Source organism: Apteryx rowi, unplaced genomic scaffold (genome assembly GCF_003343035.1).
Source record: "Apteryx rowi isolate R43461 unplaced genomic scaffold, aptRow1 scaffold_3, whole genome shotgun sequence".
Classification (NCBI taxonomy): Eukaryota; Metazoa; Chordata; class Aves; order Apterygiformes; family Apterygidae; genus Apteryx; species Apteryx rowi.
In genome coordinates this window covers 7,903,770-7,923,380 of record NW_020449418.1, presented here as the reverse complement: position 1 = coordinate 7,923,380, position 19,611 = coordinate 7,903,770, and the positions used below count along the sequence as shown (strand labels likewise).

Sequence of the window (19,611 nt, the reverse complement as noted above, 5' to 3'; positions counted from 1 at the left end):
TTGCAAGCAGAAAGAAAGATCATATTTGTAGAGCTCAGAAATATTATGTGAATAAAATTTACTGTTATATGTATACAAAATCCTGTTGTCTTTGGGGAAAACTCTTTGAAAATGATTGTGATGGTCTGTGTATAGTCATTAAAATGTAGTTAACACAATGCAGTATTGAGAACCAATGATGTGAATATAGCCTGTGGTATATAGCAGTTGTAATGGATTAATTACCGATTCTGGAACAATGTCACTTTATTTGAAATATTTGATATAAGAAGCCTTTTTTGAAGGGTTCAAATACAGGAATATCAGTATAACTTAAATATTACTTTTAAATGACATAATTGTTCTTCTATAGAATCTGATGGAGAGCTTGGACTCRCTTCTCTGTGCAGAAGGTTCTGAAAGCCTCAAAAGTTTGTGTCTGAAGCTACTTCTCTGCTTGGTGACGGTAAGTAAACATTAGCTGTGTAATAACTTAAATGTTTAAATGAGCCACATCTTGAGGGATGGAACTGTCTCAAAATTTAAGCAGAATGCTGTAGTGCGAAGCTTAAGAGGGAGAAACTATGAATGAGAACAAGGATCAGGCCAGAACATGGCCTCACTGCTCTAACCACGGTACTGATACAGACTAGCGGACTCTTTCTGCCACAGAGACTTTATTATGAGACAGATGCCAGCAGGGGCAAAGGGAAAGAGACACAGGAGGAAGCATCAATTAAATTCACCCTTTTTTTAGGGAAAGAGATACTTAAGAAGTCTCAAATAAATGGAAGGAAGGGAGCAGAGGGGAGAGGCTGAAGAAAGTAAAAGGAAGTGTGGAGTAGACAGCTGTGGTGAGGATGGGAAGACTGAAGAAGTTGGAGCAAATGGCCACTCAGCATCTCTTGGAATAAGAGATAATAGAGCATGGGGGAGGTTTTCACTGCCCTGTTTCCACTAGGAAAGTGCTCGGTGGAGCATCTGGGCCCTGCTCTTTCATTCTCTGCCTGTAGTGTAGCAGTCTGCTTCAGTGGCTGATAGTATTGTCACGCGGCTGTGCAATATCAATCTGCAGAGGAAATGGGAAGCTCTTTGTACGTGGCTCATGCTTTTTGCCAGGGRAAGATGTGGGAGGCAGGACAGATTTCCTTTACTTCATGTCTAGCTCTCGCGCTGTTCACACCCCTGACTTGCTGACTAAGTGTGAGATTCTGGATAAATGTGTCCATCTGGTAGTATAACTCTTCAGTTCCTMGTGTGTGCCAGAGGTAGCTACAGCATCATGGGGGACTTCAGATCAGATTTTAAAACTTGTGTTTGYGTTCAGGTGACAGATAACATTAGCCAGAACACCATCCTGGAGTATGTGATGATTAACAGTATCTTTGAAGCTATTTTACAGGTAAGAGTTTTTCTTCTAGTGGAGGGGGTCTTTTTCCGTAGTGTGAGCTTTYAATCATGTGTTTGCTTTTTAACTCTTTCAATGCAACATAGCTAGCTGGTGCTGCGTGTCACTTCCATCCATAGCTCACTCATAGGGTTGTGGGCTTCCTCCCCTTCCCCCCTTCCTCCCCCCACCTTTCCCCRTCTGCTGTTTTCAGTCACTGAGTCTTTAAACTATTTTCACTTGAGACATTTGTGCTCAGATAGAAGCAGAATAGGTCCRTGGGCTAATTTCACAGAGGAGTTCTATATCAGAGGAACTTGTTTCTAAAGTCAGTCTGGATATACTGAAGCTATTTTCTGCTCTCTGATAAAGTTACACTTTTTAGAAGTGGAATTGGGCTTGGGGAAACCCACAAAAACTGCAYGGAGAGTTTTGACAGTGCACTGAGATACTGTCCAGTGCTGTTGAGAAATATATTTGCCCTATATACCCAGAGAGCCTTTGTACCTCTCTCTGATGTAATAAGTTTCTCTTTGTGGAACCTGCAAATTTCTTGGGAGCACTGACACTCCCAAAGTCCTAAATATCGTCTTTCACTTAGCACATAATTTGCTCTTATGTATACATTTCATGCCACGCATGGTGTGAGAGCCACTGCCAGCTTCCCAAAACAGGCCTGAACAKAACAATGTGATTCTTTATTCCAGATTCTGTCCAGCCCACTTAGTCGCAGGGAACATGGCTATGATGCTGTTGTCCTTCTTGCCTTGCTGGTCAACTACAGAAAATATGAGGTAGGTGTTCTACACAGGTAACAGGAAAAATCCCTTCTATTTTGTTAAAAACCTAGAGACCAGTGTGAATTAATAAGACCTACAATATGGTTTTTAGCAATACAAACTATAACATGTATCAGGCTACCAGCATATAGCTACAGAAGCTTTACAAGGCAGTTGTATTATGCAAACTGCTGAAAGAAGTACAGCTTTGACAGTGGCTATTCTTGCATYTGTCTTTGTATGTATCTATACAAATATATATGACGTTCTTACAGTTAGTTTTTGCAAGCATGAGAGAAACTAGCTAGGAGATTTGTATTTCCTTAGTGGAAGCATTTGGGGGAAGGTCCTCTTGGAAGAGTTACTACTGTGCAGAACTTGCATGTTTTCCTGTGTGTGTGAGTGTGCAATTATAGTCTCCAAAGTAAAGAGAGTTGTCAGTCATCACCTGACTGTCAGACTGAAAGAATGTAGATCCCCAAAGCGATGTCGAAGATGTGACCAAAGACTGAACTGAAACATCATAGCCAGTATAGCCAAGAGAAGTCCATCTCTATTTGATTCCTCTTCAGGAAAATTTATTCATCTTTATTTTTCTAGACTGTGCTACTTTGTGGTGCATTCCCATTTTCTCCCTGTTTTTCATTGCCTTGAAAAAGAAACATAGAATGTCAAAAAGCATCATAGTGTTGACTTTTCTTTGTGTGAGGCATGATGTTTTAATGATCCAGCTTCAGTTTTTTTCTGCAATTGGCAACATTTTAATAAACTTAAATTGGTGGGTAGAAAAAGAGGGAAAGTTCTGGAATGTACCCCCCCCCAGTAGAATTACTGGGGGGGAAAAAAAACCTACCTGCTTTTAAAATTGAGCTTGTTTGGATTATGAATAGACCTATAGAATAGGCTGAGGCAGGGACTAGATTAAATGACTGARACAACCTGTGTTTCCCCATTCCTGTGAATGTTGTCTGTATCTTGAATTGTGGACTCTGTTCAGTCTGTGCCCTGGTAGCACGGAGCAGGAGCATGCAGTTTGCTTTTAGTATAGGACCATGAGAAAAACTAATGGGAATGATATGGGTAGGATTGTTGGCAAGGACAGACTGGGAAGACAGGGGTCTCATTGCCTCTGCCTTATGCCTACGTCTTGGAAGTGGAATTGAAGCTGAGTCTGTCCAAGAGTTACCTACTTAGCTTGTGTCCCCTGAGCAAAGTATATAACTCTTTTCCTTATCCACATTGGTGATAGCTTATTAACTTAAGCATTCTGCTCAAAAGATAGAGAGCTGTTTAGGCTTGTTCCTGAGCTGTGGATCCCTGTGTGCTGTAGTTTATCTCATTAGTAACGTAGAGGGCTGTGAGTACATAAGACTTATCCTATGCTTTTTGCAGTAGCTTTCTGTAGAGCATTTAGTTGGTGTCAGGTGCTCTGGAAAACACTGTCTTAGATGTCTTCAAATTGGGCACCCAAAGGAAATTAACTGTTTGTGCTGATGTTTAAAAAAAACCAAAAAACAACACCACCCCCCAAAAAAAACACAACAGATCCAGCCTGAGCAGATGTCTGGCAATGAAAATTTTAGCTTGTGTAGAGTGTGTGTGTGGTTTTTCTTTTTTCTTTTTTTTTCTTTCTTTTTTTTCCAGCTTGACTGTGCTACTGTTGATAGGTTCTCTTTTGTTCTGAACTTCATTGGTTGCTAAATTGCTGTTCCAATTGCTTAAGAAAATCTAATTAGGCTGAAAATTCATTAGCTGACTATGATTTTTTTCTGTCTTTAATGAGAGTACCAGTGTGTTTTGCATGAATGTRTTCTTTCATATTTTGGGGATGTGAATTTTCTAGTTTCCTTTCAAATTCCCTGGGGAATAGTTGTCCATGATTTCATTACCAGTGTAGCGACCTGAAATTTCAGTTTGCTCATTAACTTTGTTCTAGGAGTAAAAATGATATACGCGTTTTTAGATGGAACCTTTAAAGGGATGTCATTGATCTGAAACCTAATAATTTTTAAAAATTGTTCRCAGTATATACTTACTCAAGTGTTCAGCTATCTCTTATAGTTTTCTCTGAAATACAGAACAGGATTCTAAAATGTTTCTACCTTGGTACTATGTGAAGGAAGCATAAAAGGGTAACTAAATGATTGACTACATAAGGAAAATGGTGAAGCTAACTGTACACAGAAGGCTGCCAAACAGACAAAATATTGTGGGAAAAGCATTTATTCTCTCACTTTCTCAGTATTCTAAGAGATGGCTGCTAGAACAGCAAGTTAAAATATAAAATCAGAGCAGTGACTTGTAAGTAAATATATGCCTTGATAACATCTAGGTGAAAAATTCTTTACCTCATGTTCAACCTGCTAGAATTGCATATTGTCATTTGCTAAGCAGGACTGAAAGAAATCAGTGAAAATGTATGGKTTTTTTTTCCCCCCCCATTTGTGTACTCTTGTCTGGCTGCATATAGTGTATCCGACAGCCCTTCATGTCTGCTTCTGTGCACTCTGTCCCCTGTACCTCATCAACTGCAGGTGCTGAAGAGACTCTTAAACATTGAAGGGGTTAGAAAATTCCTCTTTTTAAAGCTGATTAAAAAAAGAATTTCAGAGTTCTCTCAGAGCTTAAATTATTTTAAATCAATCCCTGTAACCAAAAAAAGTCATTATTCAAGCCCTAATTCCCTTCAAGATGGCCTGCCAGCAGACGAGATGGTCTCATCAGGGCTGGCAGCAAAGCTGCTGAAGTCCCCAGTGAGTGTTGAGGGAAAAGCCTTGTGAGGGATAATCAGGCAGACCCAGGTCTCCACTGCAGATGTAAAGATAAATTTAAGCATCTAACTAGGTATTATGCATGCTTGGCTTGTTTTTTTCTGCTTTGTTTTCCTAGCAAAAACTTGCTTCACATAGGTTTGTGCTGGAACTTGGTGTATACCTGGGAGTGTGAGGGAGATCTCACTCCCTCTGCTAGATTTCTGTGGATTTTCATARCATGCTTACTTTATAGCATGTCTCACCTGGGGATTGCGTTTCTGATGTGGTTTTAATTGGACTGTCTTTTAGAAATTTCCTGGTAATGATCTCCTCCCAGATTTGGTCCTCATTTCTGTGCAGTTGTTGGTAACTAATGGTGGGTAATTCATGGAGGATGTCTTGTATTCCCAGGTTCCAAGAATTTGTATTTGTTCCTCATCACTGAAGAGGATACCCATGTTTGTTCTCTGATGGTTGTGATCAGAGAAGACTTGTGGTGTTTGAAGAGCTGAGAATCATGGGKTTTTTTTATTTTTTATTTGTGGAGGCAGGTGGGGGCTGAAGCTATTTCTAAGCTTCTGTCACCACTTCACTGAACACCCTTGAGTTTTCAAAACACTTAGCAGCCAGCTTTCAAGGCTGTTGCGTGTTGGTGGGTACTATGGAGTGGCAGGTATAATTTATTTAGCCTTCCAAACCTTTTGCTGTGATTCCCAGTAAGAGRAAATTAAGGAAACTGAAATAACAGGGTTAGAATAGGGAAGCAGTCAAGGAATATCGTGTGAGCTTAGCAGAGGTACTTGTACAACTTGCAGGTTGCTGAAATTTGTTGTATATGTGCAGGCTAAAGCTCACAGTAAGTAAGTTTGGAACTGTTGGCTCAGAAGGAGTGGAGGGAGCAAGCTGTACTTGCCTGGATTGGTACAGGCTTGCAGTATGCTGAAAGGCACTAGAAACTGCCATGTCCCATATACAGCAATACTGTGTGTCGACTACATTGCTCTAACTCATCTGTYTGCTCTCTAAGGAGTTAGAGAAGCACAGAGGAGGCATGGAACATACTGGAGGCATGGAGAGGCTTAAGATAGGAWTTAGTGAACAGTTTTCTGCAGATTTGGAGAAGACACTTGAAAAGAGAGAAGGCAGATGTCTGCAGCAAGGTTGGCCAACTTCCTGGCCCTATTCATCATGCATGGACATCTTCTCACTGCCAAGAGGCAGGAGACAGGTAGCATACATCTTGGAGAGTCAAGGGCAACAGGAGCCCCAAGTGTAGTTCATAGGCTGGAGATGATAACAAACCCTCTCCTCCTCTCTTCTTTGACGGGCCTGAGCATATGACTAGGTCTCATGACAGCCTGGTGGCACTGGTTGGTGCAGTACCTGCTAGTTTGCTGCTTCTCCACATCTGGGGATTTGGATAACCTTGCAGCCCCTATACCAGCATAGCCCTGCTCCCCATTTCCTGGCAAAGACCCATCACTTCTGTCGCTTATGAGTCGCAGGTTGGCCACTGTTCTGTATGAGGCCTGCTAATGAGAGGCCTGCAGGAGGCTTTACTGATACCGACTAGATGTAATTTCTGAAGAGGAGTGTGGCTGTACAAAGAGGAGCAGGTATTGTTACTCAATGGGAATCTCTTCTTGAGCTACCGGTAAATGTCTTTGCACTCTTCATGCACAGATGGGTTCTGTGAGAATTTTCTGTCTTTCTGAGATGACAGATAGTGCTACCATGCTGCAGGAGGCAGGCTGAYAGGCTGGCTGAGCTTTGCTCTGTTATCATCGGTCTCTGAACCAAAGACAAAACTCGATTCTTCCATAGTACCAAATAATTGTGAGGGTGTTGTTTTTCGATCAGTCTTATTTTTAACCTGCTGTCAAGCCTTGGGCAAGACAGATAACTGGGTAACTTATGAGGCTGCATCTGATGCATGCTTTGAGTGCTTTATTCTTCCCATCCTCTTTGGATCTGCTGTACAAATAGAGCCTTTTCTTCTCTGTCCTGGTTCCAAATCAACTTTGTTAGGTTTGCACTGACGCATGTGAACAATGAAAAACAAATGTATATTGCTAATCTAAAATACTTTCTAAATTAATAGGGCTTATCTTTATAGATGGGCTCTGTGTGTTCTGTTAAGCTGAGAGTTTAAGAAATTTGTATTCTCCAAAGACTTCTAGTTCTCAGTGGTGTAAACTGTTAAGCGTTGAGCTCTAACTCTTTAGCAGATGAGTCTGTAACACTGTCATGCTTTCTTGGGTCCTTCCTTTAAGCAATCTTTGCAAGGCGTTGCAGAAAAGATATATCAGAACGCTAATGTTCAGTCCCAGCTGTACTGCTTGTGCCTGCTGCATAGTAGTGTGTGTCACAGATAAGAGGCTTGGAGGATGGCAGCTCCACTTTCAAGACTGGCAGTCAAGCTAGCAAAGAAGCTGAAACTCCCTCTCTTCTTAACTAAAATCAGGAGCCTGCCTAGCTGAGCAAGTAAAGAGAAGGTGGCCCAGGCATAGTAGCCTTAGCGCTTGGTTGGTGACTCCTGTTGAATTGTGTGTATTCTGTGTTGTGGAACAGGAGGGAAATTCCTCCTAGGGTGGCTGGGTAAACTTTGAAAGATAAGTTGTTGTGTGTTTCTTTCTTTCTTTTTTTAAGACTGAATTTAAAACCAGTTTTCTTTTCCCTTTTTTTTCCTTTTTCTTTTTTTCCCTGAGCAGTCAGTGAATCCCTACATTGTGAAGCTCTCCATTGTAGATGATGAGCCCACGCTTAATGTGAGTATTTGACTTATTCCTCTCTACTTCTGGGGATGTTCTTCCATGAGTGTGTGCCATCTTGGCATCTGACGCGAAGATGATTTGGGAACAGTGCTACAACAGAGACCACTAGAATAGTGGGTTTCTTCCCTAACTGAACTCTTGAGATGGATGAAGTACCTCATATTTTGGACAGACTGATCACCAGTTAAATGGTGGGAGTGGTGGAAAGGCTGTGTAGCAAGAAATGTACTAAAGTTGATATATTATATGTTAATGAACTATCTATACATTACTTGCTGTTGCTTTCCAAAGAGATACCTTCTTTGGCAAAAGCTATCTTGTATCTCCTATCCAGTGCTGTGTCATCTGGCCTTAACAGTCCATAAGGCAATTCTTGTAGCTTGGTGGAAGTGTGTACCCAAATCAAGAGTCCTGCAACATATCTTGGGTTGTAGTCACTCCCTGAGTCTATTTTCAAGCCTGGATAGGAGGTGGCAGCACACCTAACGCTATGAGAGGTCCAGACTTGCAAGTTCTTCTTTGCACATGACATAAAAGCAATAAACTCCATGCTAACTAAAGAGTGAGAACAATCATTCTGAATTAATTAAATTAGCTTGAGAGAGAAGGATGATCAGTAGCTGCGGATTGGTGAAGGCCATTTGCAAGAACTGGAGAGATCATTAGTGTTTATGGCCTTTGTTGTGAACCTTTAGATATCTTTCCTCTGACACCAGCTTTCTTCTAAGAAAGTCTTCTAAGAGTCTTGCCACTTTACTGAGGCTTCTGGAGTGAGTAGGCTTTGTCTGAAGGCCCCAGGAGAGTAAACTTTCTCCCCAGTAACTTTCTGTAGTTAGGTATCCAGCTTTAATTTTTGGTGCCTTGATTTTGGGTGATGTTTGTGTTGTGTCATAGTGTGTCTTAAAAGTTTAAACTGCTGCAGAGGAAATTCTCTGTAGCATGGCAGGGTATCTTGGGTGGTAAAGCACTACTGTGTGTTCAGTTTTGTTTTCCTGCTTGATATTTGTAATGTAAAGATTTTTTTAACATTTTTTTTCAGGGAATGGGACTTGTTATTGCCCAGGCTTTATCAGAGTACAACAGGTAAGGCCTAACTCGTTCATTTTTTAGCTGCATGGTAGTTGCTGTCCCTTTCAATAAACTTTTGTTTTGTTTGTTAAAGCACTTTAAAACGCTTATCACTTAACAGCCCTGATGCGCCTGGAGAGGAAGGGAATAGTCTTGTGCCTTGAGGTACTTCAGCTCTGTTGTTGCTGTTATTGCCAGTGTGAATGCATCTGTGCCAGCTGGCTAATGCGATTCGGAAGAGATCTTGCTGTAGATTTCTATTGTATGTTTTTGCCATCATTGATTCTACCTCTGTGTGAACCTTGTGTAAAATTACATGGTCCCAAGTGAAAAGATGATAAATGATTTGCTGAGTACTTCTCTGATGGAAAATTGCTTTACCTGAACCTAATCTACAACAAACAAATGTATCCAGGACTATCCAAACGCCAGGTTGAATCAGGTTGGGGGTGATCTGGGGAATGTATGCTCTTGCAAATGGTAAACAGCAGCAACTACTTCTGAAGAAAGCCAGCAGGAGGAATAACATGTTTTCAGCCCCTGTTTATGTGTTTGTAAATTTTTCTGAAGTGCTTTCTTCTCAGGAAAACTTGTATCTTTTGTGCAGTTATTTATTAAACAGTTTTGCTTGGGTGACCCAACAGTTTTTTTTCAGGCAGGAGGATTTTCAAAGTATCCAGAAAAATGTTTTAATTCCTTTTGAATGTCTGCTATTATTGTAGTGCTTGCAAGATGATGCAAGCCTGCAAATCACATAAATATATTTAACATATTAGAGTCAAACAAGAAAACCTCCACCCACCCAACTTCCTTCATTTCTGACAAAAGTTGTCTCAGGCTACGGCCTGTTATGCCTGACTTTTTTTTTTCTTCTTTCCTTTAATCTTCCCCAAAACTTTTGAGTTGTTATCTTGTGTGTTACATTATGTCTAATCAGATCGTTAAATCTGTGGGGAAAGCCCGTTGCTTTTCTGGGAGATTCCTCATACACCTTTGACTGTTCTGAATTAGTTACTGACAGACAAGCGGTTGACTAAGCATTTCTTCTGTTGTATGTTGGGCAGCAAACAGCCTTTTTCTTAATGGAAAGCTCAAAACTGAGTTTTGTAATCTGGCAGAAGTTATTCCCATACCAAAGATGGAATAAATGATTATGTGAACTTTGCTAGTCTATTTCAATGCCAAATAAAGTAAATTAGCTTAAATCTGAGGTAGCTAACCTTTTTTGACTTCACTTATTCCAGTCCCAATCAAGGGTCTCATGATGTAGACACTACTGTCATGTTTCTGGACCAGCTCTACATGCATAATAGGTGTGATGCTTGCTCATGTTGTCATGCTTGCTAAGCCTGCTCAAAAACATCCTTGTGTGTTCCAGATTTGTCCTGGAAGGCAGGCAGGCAGGAACAGGCTCCTGTCAGCAGAGCAGTTCATAGAGCCAGCTTCTAGCCTGCCTTTCTCTAGGTAGGGGAGCTCAGGATCAGGCAGGAACTGGGCCGTGAGACAGTGTAATGGTGTTCATGGGTTCTAGTGGCCTGCTGGCCGTAGGATGGGCAACTGTGGTTTAGTCTGTAGCTGATGATGATTGAAGTGAAACTGTTCTGTTACCATATGTTTTTGTTTGATATGGACTGTGTGTGTTCATGGGGTCAATTACTTTGTTGCCACTGCTGGACAAAAAATTCCTAAGTCACTTAATCCCCTCTCCTTTAATTTTAGCTGAGACATTGTTCAGAGTTGCCTCTTCCAGCATCCCCACTTCAACTCTACATGGTTTACATGTATTTAACACCCTTTACATCTCTCTTTGCAAGGTCTTGGAAAGGGGAATGTGAATGTTGGAGCTCTTTCCAGCCTGTATCCTAATCAGGCAAGGCTGTCCTATGGGGATTTGGATAAAATAATCCTAGTTCTATTTCTAACCTGGAACCTCATCCTTCTTTTGCTTTTTTTCTCTTTTGTTCAGGCAGTACAAAGATAAGGAAGAGGAGCACCAGAGTGGCTTCTTCTCAGCCCTAACCAATATGGTAAGCAAGAAAGGAGTATTTTTCTATTCTTAAAGTAGGGGCCTCATGGAAGTTCATCGGGGGGTGAGAATTTCCAAAAGCTCTGTGGGTTCAGGATGTTGTTCTGGAGGAGGACATGCATTGATCCACACCAAAACCAAATGAAATAGCTATATTCTGAGGAGCATATTGCTGTCTGTCTGGGAAAGCCCTTTCAAAAGGATGAAATCTCTATTCTGGGGTTGATAATAAAATTCTGTTTTCCTCCATCTTCTTCACTGAAGTTGACTTTATTTTTAGATATTTGTTGGACGCTTTAAACGGCTACTTATTTTTAAGAACATGTTGCTGGTCTGCTGATGTAGACTAAAACAGAGAAGGTGCTACAGCACAAGGTGCCCCAGACATATTCAAAGCCTAGTCTGTGGCTAGCTTTAGAGATCTGTTTCTATATTGTCTTGTTCCTCAAGCTTGGGTGCACTGTAGCTTTGAAGTATGCTTGGCTTTGCAACAGGCAGTCTCTGCTTTTTCAGAGAGGGTCCCTAGTAAATCCCATAAGGCAATTGGGAATTTGTCTTATCTCAATGTAGAGAGGATCCAGTGTCTCCATTGTTCAGACTGGCTTTGCTGTGTTGTATATAAATTGCAGCCTGAGATTTTGACACTAGGAAAACTTCCTGTAAGTAAGGGCAGTTCAGTGTTGACAGCCATCAGTCAGGAGTGACATGGATAAAACTGCTATTGCCTGGGGACAAGCAGATGGGAAATGATCTCTACTGGTTCTCAAAATCATAGGCTAATCCAGATTGGGAATCAGATTTCATTCCTGTTTTCTATGATTTGACACATGACGCATTGATCAATGACAGCAGTGTGAAAGAAAATGTGTTTATAGATGGTCATCCCACTCAGTCTGTAGACTTTTCCTGTCTGTATTTTACTGGTCTTAGAAAGTAAGTTGCATGTGTGCCTTGGAAAGTTGCATGCTCTCCCAGAGCACTTCAGACTTAGTTATACCCATGCCTTCTCTTTACTGGCCTAAGAGTGTTCATAAATTCTTCTTATGCAATACTCTTTCTTTCCATAGGTGGGCAGCATGTTCATAGCAGATGCTGATGAGAAGATATCAGTCCAGTAAGTGCACAGATGTTAGCCGCACGATGAATGGCAACTTACCACACTGGTAAACATGATCTGCTCCATCACAGAGATGTTTTAATGTAGCAAAACAAACTAAGGAGGCATCAGTTCTGGCCTTGTAACTAAAACGGTACCACACCTCTGCAAATAATGTGTGTGTTAAGTGAGAAGGATGAAGCAGGAGGAACCGCAGCTGAATTGTTTGCAGTGAAGTGTATAAAATTGTGGTTTCTATGAGGCATTTTTAATGTATGATAGGGATGTTGGAGGTGGCAGGTGGGAAGCAATGGTTCATACCCTTTTGTCCCCAAGAATGTGTTTTTTAAATTAAGAGGGCAAGTGATAAATATGACTGTTTGGGCTGTCTGTAAGAACCTCTGCCCTCAGAAAGTAAGGGCTTTAAAGAGAAAACACTGCCTGAGATTGAGGAATCAGGGAGACCTTCAGCAGGAGGGGAACAAAGACTATAGTCAAGCTCTAGAAACTGTTATTTTTTGGACTGCTAAGTACTATTAATAATGAAAAAACAAAAAATCTGGATTGCAGAGGCAGAGTTTTATATACTCAAAAGTCTGTCTGCTCAGATGGGTCATGCTTCTCTGAAAAGTTTTGCACTCGGATTCTCATCTATCAGTAGCCCATAACTAACTATGCTTTTGTCTGTATCCCTTTCACAGAACGAATGAAGCAATCCTTCTGGCCCTCTATGAAGCTGTTCACTTAAACAGAAACTTCATCACAGTTTTGGCACAGGTGAATTTCAGTGCAGTGTTTGCACTTTTCTTCGTAGTGGATGTCTTCAAGATCAAAAATCAGAAACAGAAGTGGTGAAAAGATATCATTTCACTTCCTTTTTCCCTGGGTACTTGTCGTAGATGTAAATGGGCATAAAAGATCAAAAGCAGCCAGGGCCTGGATTTATTATGCATTAAGAAATGCTTTCTGCATTGCCAGAAAAAAATTGTATTTTTGAGGGCGCAGCTCATGTTAGAGTCATTTTTCCCACTGTATGGGAAGGGCTGCATGGAGTTCCTTCTGTGCCCTACTAATATTGCCTTTAGGTAGGTTGGAGTGGATTGGAGTGGAGAAGGGTAAGATTGCTGCAGCTATCAGAGCAATTCATGCCCATGATAAGTTAGGGCTTAGGGAAAAAAGCTGATCAGGCTCCAAACTGGATGTATTGTCCTGTCTGGAAGCACATAGTTTGCATACTGTTGTTTGTTTGGGTATCCTTGGCTTAGGGACTAATTGACACATGAGGGTGGTTGTTCCAAATAGTATTTAGTATCCAGACTTCCTTGGAAAGTCTAACTGCTCTCGCCTGGGAGACTATCTGCTGCCAGAACAGAGCACTCCTGCTTGTGCTGTTTGTAGTGAGGAAAGAAAGAGCAGTGACAGTGTTCTGAGAAGCAGTGACTGCTCCATACATCTGATCACAAAGCTCTGAATGCTTCTCTGGACACTGCATGAGTTTTCAAAGTTGGTGATTGCTGGGAGACAGATAATAATGAGTGTCTGATCTGGTGGTTGCACTGTGGCTGCTTGAAGGGGTAGCTGGATGGGTTTAGGAAAACATTCAGGCTGTTAATTTTGGTTTACAAGTACTGCTGGTAGTCTGTGAGAAAAATGATATCAAAACAGTTATCACCTTTCCCCAGTGACTTCAGGTCCTCAGAATGGAGCCATACATAATTGCTAAGACACTTGGCATGACTGAGGGAGTAGAGGTCTTTGGGGAAGGCAGAAAGAACTACTGAAAGCAGTAGTGATGGGGGAAGTCTAGGCGGATCTTCTGCTGCTGAAGAAAGTTTCTATTCCATGGATGGTTAATTTGCTCAAGTTGTCTGCATCCCATTTGTCCAGATTATTAATTCCTAACACTTATGAGAGATTTCTGCTCTTTCAGTTCTGTCTAATACCAAGTCAGGCCTTCACGTGGTCAAGATCTCCCTGAGGAAGGAGAGGGGGATAGGAAATAAGCAGCTGGAGTAAGGCCTCTTAAAATAATGGTAAAAGGATGAAACAGGTGTTGTTTGTGAAGGTGATAGCTGAAGTCATCACCATTCAGTGGGCTTAACTGAAGTGCAGGTCTGATGAAGGATTACACATAATCTACCCAGGAACATCACTTGAGAGGGCAAGGTAGGTCATGCTGTCCTTCAAGAAAACCTCATAAAAGCTGAGAAGTGCTCATGTCTACATTTGTGTCCATTGCTGGATGAGGGACTGTGTGAATGTCTACCTGCTGGTCTGTGGGCAAATAGGAAGAAGAGGGATACCATTGCACTGATGCCTCAAGTGTTAAGGTTTGTGTATACTTACCAGCTTGTTGGTCCACAATTTTTGCTGCTAGGTGGCACTATTCTCTCTCACCTGACGGCTAATGTTTGAGGAAGAGAAAGGTAAACACCTTAGTAAAACCTATGGAAGTGAACCTCTTTGTATGTAAGATTTTCAATGGAAAACCATGTTTCAAAGTTGTTATCTCTACTGATTTAAAATTGTCTTCGAATTGTAGTGTGTGTGTCTTTGCTTCCCATAAAATATATGCATTTATAGTTGTTCATAAAACGAACAAAGATTCAAAGATAATGTGGAGGGTATCTGCTCGTGCTCTAGAAAATCCCTTGGAACTAACATAAAATCAGCAGTTCTACATCCCTTTCTTTTATTTTGAAGTTGTGATAATATATTAAGGCACTTTGAGGATGATACATTTATGTAAAACTTGCCCTATGAAATGGACACTCTGCTTGACAGCCAAACTTAAAATAGCATGGCAGATTGCCTACAGTCTCACCAGTCTGGATAGATCCGGAAGCTTACAAAGAGTAAAGTCAAAGCAGTAATTAGGCAGGCAACTATTAGCAAAGATGAAATGGGGAGAGCAACCAACTGATGGAAGCAGAGAGGATCGATAATGATAGTGTTATTTATGTTATGCACTCTTTTCCTGCGGTGCCTGGGCTTTACAGCAAGGCAGGGAAGTAATAAATTGCCATCATCTTTAAATATGAGCAGGTGGAGGGCGAGGAGAGGAAGGAGGATCTGCTTTTAAAAAGAGAAATAAAAGGATCATAGAGGAAGACTTTAAATGCACACCCTTGGGTTGTTGTGCAGGAACCAAAAGCTATAAGCAGTGTAGGTTTCTGCATGTCTTCTACTCTAGACTGGAGAAGGGCGTGATAGCTTTCTACTGGGGACAGACACCACTTTATATGTTTTGATGGGTAAGGAAATTGATGTACAGTTTAATTGTAGGTGTCCAAGGTCAGGAAGCATAGCCTTCCTTTTTGGAAGAGTTTGAAGTTTCTTGATTTCATTAGTCACATCTATTGTGTGAGAGTCTGCTACAGTACAAGTAGTGATCCGTATGGCTAGTGCAGAGAAAAGCTATTGACCTGTGTACGGGCATTTGTGTTTTCTGCTAGAGCCATCCTGAAATGGGGCTGATGACAACACCAACAAGCCCAGTTCCAACAACACCTGTCACTCCACTTGGAACCACCCCGCCTTCCTCAGATGGTGAGAAATGTAATGTTCTCCTGGGGGCAAACATTTAAAAGTAACTATAACTAGCCAAGCACTTTCTCAAGGTGGCAACTAATGCAGTCCCTCTGGAGCAGATGTAACCTGGTTTTCTCTTCCTGGAGAGACTGCCTTATTAAACATGAACAAAAGGTATTCCTTTACTCTTTAGCTGTTTAAAAGATGAATTGTGTAGTTCCTCTTTTCCGTGGTATATTGGTCAATGAAATTACGCTGATGTTCCTTCTGAAAACAGTACTGTCCCAGTGTCTGTATGAAGATGCACTGAGCCTGTTAGTGTTTAATGTAGGCTTTTACTTAGGAATTTTTCTAGTATCAGTTGTCTTGTTCTTTGCCTGGGAATACATGTTGCTGGAACAGATATAGAGAATCAAAGTGGATTCGTGCTTGTCATTAATGCACTTGTCTCTAGCTTTGAATTAATTGGGATTTAAATCTAATCTGGGGGTTGAGGTATTCCTCCCTCTCTCTGCCTCCTTCTCTGGCAGGCTTTGTAAATGGCTGCTTGCACTGAGATCTTTCTTCTAAATGAGATATGCTAAGTGTCCACATAAATACATATTGAGGTCATCTAAAATAAAGCCCTGCTTTTTAAGGTAGGGTAGGTATAGCCCAAATTAAGAGAAGAAATCAAACGGTTGTTGTCGTGTACTTCAGTGACATCATCTAGATCTGGAGAAAGTGTTTAGCAAAAGAATGGAGTCGGACTGAATAGAGCAGAGTTTGGAAATATTTCTGGGGAAAAGCAGCCTGGGTTACCCAGTAGTATCTGATATTCAGGTCATTGGATATCCTACTTAAAAATGATCCTCCTTGTAGATGAATTCTATCTGGTTACCATGGATATCAAAAGCTTCAGTTAACCCCCCCCCCCCATGTCTCAACTCTCCCTGTGTATATTCCATAAAATGTACAGGGATGGGCATTCTGTGGGCTTCTGTTCAAAGCGTTCGTTGCAAATGTATCCACCCACACACTTTATTATACAACTGACAGAATTTGTGTTACTTGCATCGACAGCTTGTGCGCGCGCTCTCGCTCACACATGCATGCGCTCTCTCCGTCTCTTTTTTTTAATTTATCAAAAAACAAAAGCAAAACAAAAGCCATTCTGCTTTCAGCAGAGGCAGGGATCTTGAAGCTTTGCTTGAGGCATCTTGCTGCTTGTAAGGCTATTAAGTTTAAGGAGGGGAGCTGATCCTAATGTGTAGCAATTACACTGGGAAGCATTCTTTATTTCTACTTGCTATTACCTTGCTGATCCCTCCTCTCTGATTTTTTTTTTCTGAGGACCTCGGCTTGGTTTAATTTGAGTGGTGCTTCTTCAGTACTGCTGTTATTTTAAACGTACGTCAGAATCTTCCTCATTCTCTAAGGTCTTGCAACTCAGCTGTAAAATTTGCCTATGGCTGAGAGTTAGCAAGAAGCATTTCAGCTTTGGAATGAAAAGATTGCTTTCTTTTCATGCATTTTAAAAAAATTGTAGCTGAGCTATTTTCAAGTTACAGGAACATGTAGAAATCCATCTATGGGTTTCAGGCACTCTTTTTATGCTGATTGTGTTTAAAAATGTGTTCATGTTCTGGTTTGAAACTGGCTGGTAGCCTATGATGTGAATTAAGGCCTTTTCAAGTTTCAAAATGTCTGTATTAAAAAATAAGATCTGTAGCATGAACCAGGATAAGCAGTGATGTGTTATTCAGAGTGACTTAAAAAAAAGATTTTTTTTAAATAAGACTTTTGCTGGAAACTGTTGATCCATATTATGTAAATTGAGTATGTCTGTCATCGTAGTATCTAAATGTCAGTTTGCTTACTGTTGTTAAATATTCATTCAGCGCGTTCATTGTAACAGCTCCAGAAGGACTCACTAGGGATATAAATACATCTTTTCAGACCTTTAGCTAAATCTTTGAGCTATTCATAATATTGGGGGGTGAAGAAGCTTCTAGTATCATTGCACAGACTTTGCCAACAGGCTGGGCATGTTAGCAACATGTCAGAAGCCCCAGAGCTTCAAGAGTGAATGGACTAAAACAGCTCACACTTGGGGATGTGCAGCCTTCAGAAACTAAAAGCTCCATCACTACTTTGATGCAATTCAAACAGTTATGTTACACTGATCTATTTGGCCTGTTGTTTCCAACGGCTACAATTTTTGTGTTCAAGGTGATCATAAAATCCTGAGCTCCCTAAGAACCTCTGCCATCCTCTGGGCCTTTCTACCTGTCAGCCATAACCCTCCCCTTTCCTTAAAATTTACCCATACCAAAATATTGTGTGGTTTAAAACTTTTTTTTAAGAAAAATAACAGAAGATAATAAACTAGCAGGAAGCTGGATTTCTGAATTGGGGCTGAAACTCTGCAATAGTCTCCTAGTGTGGAGTATTGAGTGCTGACTCTGTATGGAGTGAGTGCTGTGGTGCTAAGTCACAGGAGGTTAGAAGCAGCATGGCCCAGACCTGTGAGCAGTGCTCAGTTTTAAGATTCTTGGATTTTCCTGATGGTTCTTCTCCTTCATCCTTCTGCGCCTGTACTAGACCCAGTTCCAGAGGTAATACACCTTAGTTATCTCATTGCAGAGTTATGAGATTTAAAGCTTGAATGGTGAAAGGCATTCTGTTTGTTAAGGTGTATCACTTGCAAATTCTTCTCCAACCAAGATACAGTCGCATACAAGATCAATTCACTTCCCCTCCAGCCCCAAGCCTAACCATTCAAAATAATAATTTTCAATAATAATATTCAAAAGAATAATTCCTCATTTCTTCTTGCAAGGTCCAGTTTCATTGTAAATACCCTTTTGTTTCCTCAAGGTCTGTGTGAGGAAAAGTCTCGAGCATTCCTGAGGGTAAATGGAAAGGGGAATTCTCAACATGTGTCCTTATAGGGGTCTGCAGATCTGTCTCTGGTACAAAGGAAGCCCTATTTTAGGCGTCTCTTTACAGTTTGAGAAGAGAGAGATCCTTCAGGCAATCATCGTTCAAGTCACCTATGAAGTCACCACATGTGAAAACTTGAGTTTGCCAAGAGCTCCCAGGCAGCCAAAGAAGTGGTGTCACATTCATGGTAGGAGAAGAACACAGAACTGGAGAAGATCCCCTGACTCCTCAAATCTAGTGCTTGGTGCTTGCAGGCATGTTGTTGCAGAATCTCTTAAATTTATCAAGCTCTGTCTTAAGATTTGCTGGATTTGTCTCACAATAATTCCTGCTGGGAGGTAGTTCCAGCATCTTGTTCCTCTGTTAGAAATGTTCAGCTTTTCAATGTGAAGTTCCTGGCATACAGTTTGTACCTGTTTATCATGATGCTAACCTTGTTTTGGAGCAGAAATAGCTCTTTTTCCTCTCTTGGGTTACTCCTCTCTGTATTTTGCTCTCATAAGAAAGGCACTCTATTGCTCTGATCAACCTACTAGCCATTCTCCTCACCTGTTCCAGTATGAGGTCATTCTCTTTGAACATGGCATCACTGTAATTACAGACAGTATTCTAGATGAGGTCTCACCAGTACCCTGTGCAGGGCATTACTGTGTCCTGTCTCTGCCAGAATATGTTTCTTTGTATGTTGTAGGACCACATTTAGTCTTTTCAGTACTTTGTATTGGTAGCTCACAGTTGTCTTGTGATCTGATAGTTTACCAAGGTTTCAAACTGGTTCCTTTCTAGCTGATGAGCTCTCAGCTTGCAGTGGAACTAAGTCTCTGAGTACTTGACCATGCACTGTTGAATTTCATCCTGTTTGTTATCTGGTCCTTGGTTTTATCCAGTTCTTTGTGCGCAGCCTGATATTCCTCTGTGTTTACACATCTCAACTTTCTGCCATCAGCAGACTGATTATCAAACAACAAAAAAGAAAGCTGTTGCCTGAACTGACACGTAATTAACTCCAGTAGTAACTTCTTCTCAGACTAATAATTTCTCCAATTGTTTTTCCTTTGTCAGATCTTTGATGTACTTTAAGTTTCTCTATTGGTCCCTATCTATTGGCTTCACTCTTCATTTTTCATACAGAACTGCATCAAATGCTTTACTAAAGTCTTGCTTGACTAGATCCATCATGGCTGTTTTTTGTTTTGTGTTTTTTTGGTCTCTAATTAATCTTCTCAAAAGAGATACCAGATTTATCTGGCAGGCTCTATCTCTGGTAAATGCATGATGCATTTCTTCCCATTT

The 19,611-nt window shown here is 41.0% G+C and overlaps 1 protein-coding gene across 3 annotated transcripts in view; it reads left to right on the top strand.

Annotated features, from left to right (window-relative positions):
• Positions 1 to 19,611, top strand: part of ARMH3 (armadillo-like helical domain containing 3) — a 126,800-nt gene that overhangs the window by 9,689 nt on the left and 97,500 nt on the right. For all 3 annotated transcript variants that reach the window (XM_026069579.1, XM_026069580.1, XM_026069581.1), the window contains exons 6-14: positions 353 to 445; positions 1,307 to 1,381; positions 2,074 to 2,160; positions 7,610 to 7,666; positions 8,712 to 8,755; positions 10,707 to 10,767; positions 11,834 to 11,880; positions 12,564 to 12,639; positions 15,318 to 15,411. In XM_026069579.1, the coding sequence (XP_025925364.1) occupies positions 353 to 445; positions 1,307 to 1,381; positions 2,074 to 2,160; positions 7,610 to 7,666; positions 8,712 to 8,755; positions 10,707 to 10,767; positions 11,834 to 11,880; positions 12,564 to 12,639; positions 15,318 to 15,411 (634 nt within the window). The remainder of the gene's footprint in view (positions 1 to 352; positions 446 to 1,306; positions 1,382 to 2,073; positions 2,161 to 7,609; positions 7,667 to 8,711; positions 8,756 to 10,706; positions 10,768 to 11,833; positions 11,881 to 12,563; positions 12,640 to 15,317; positions 15,412 to 19,611) is intronic.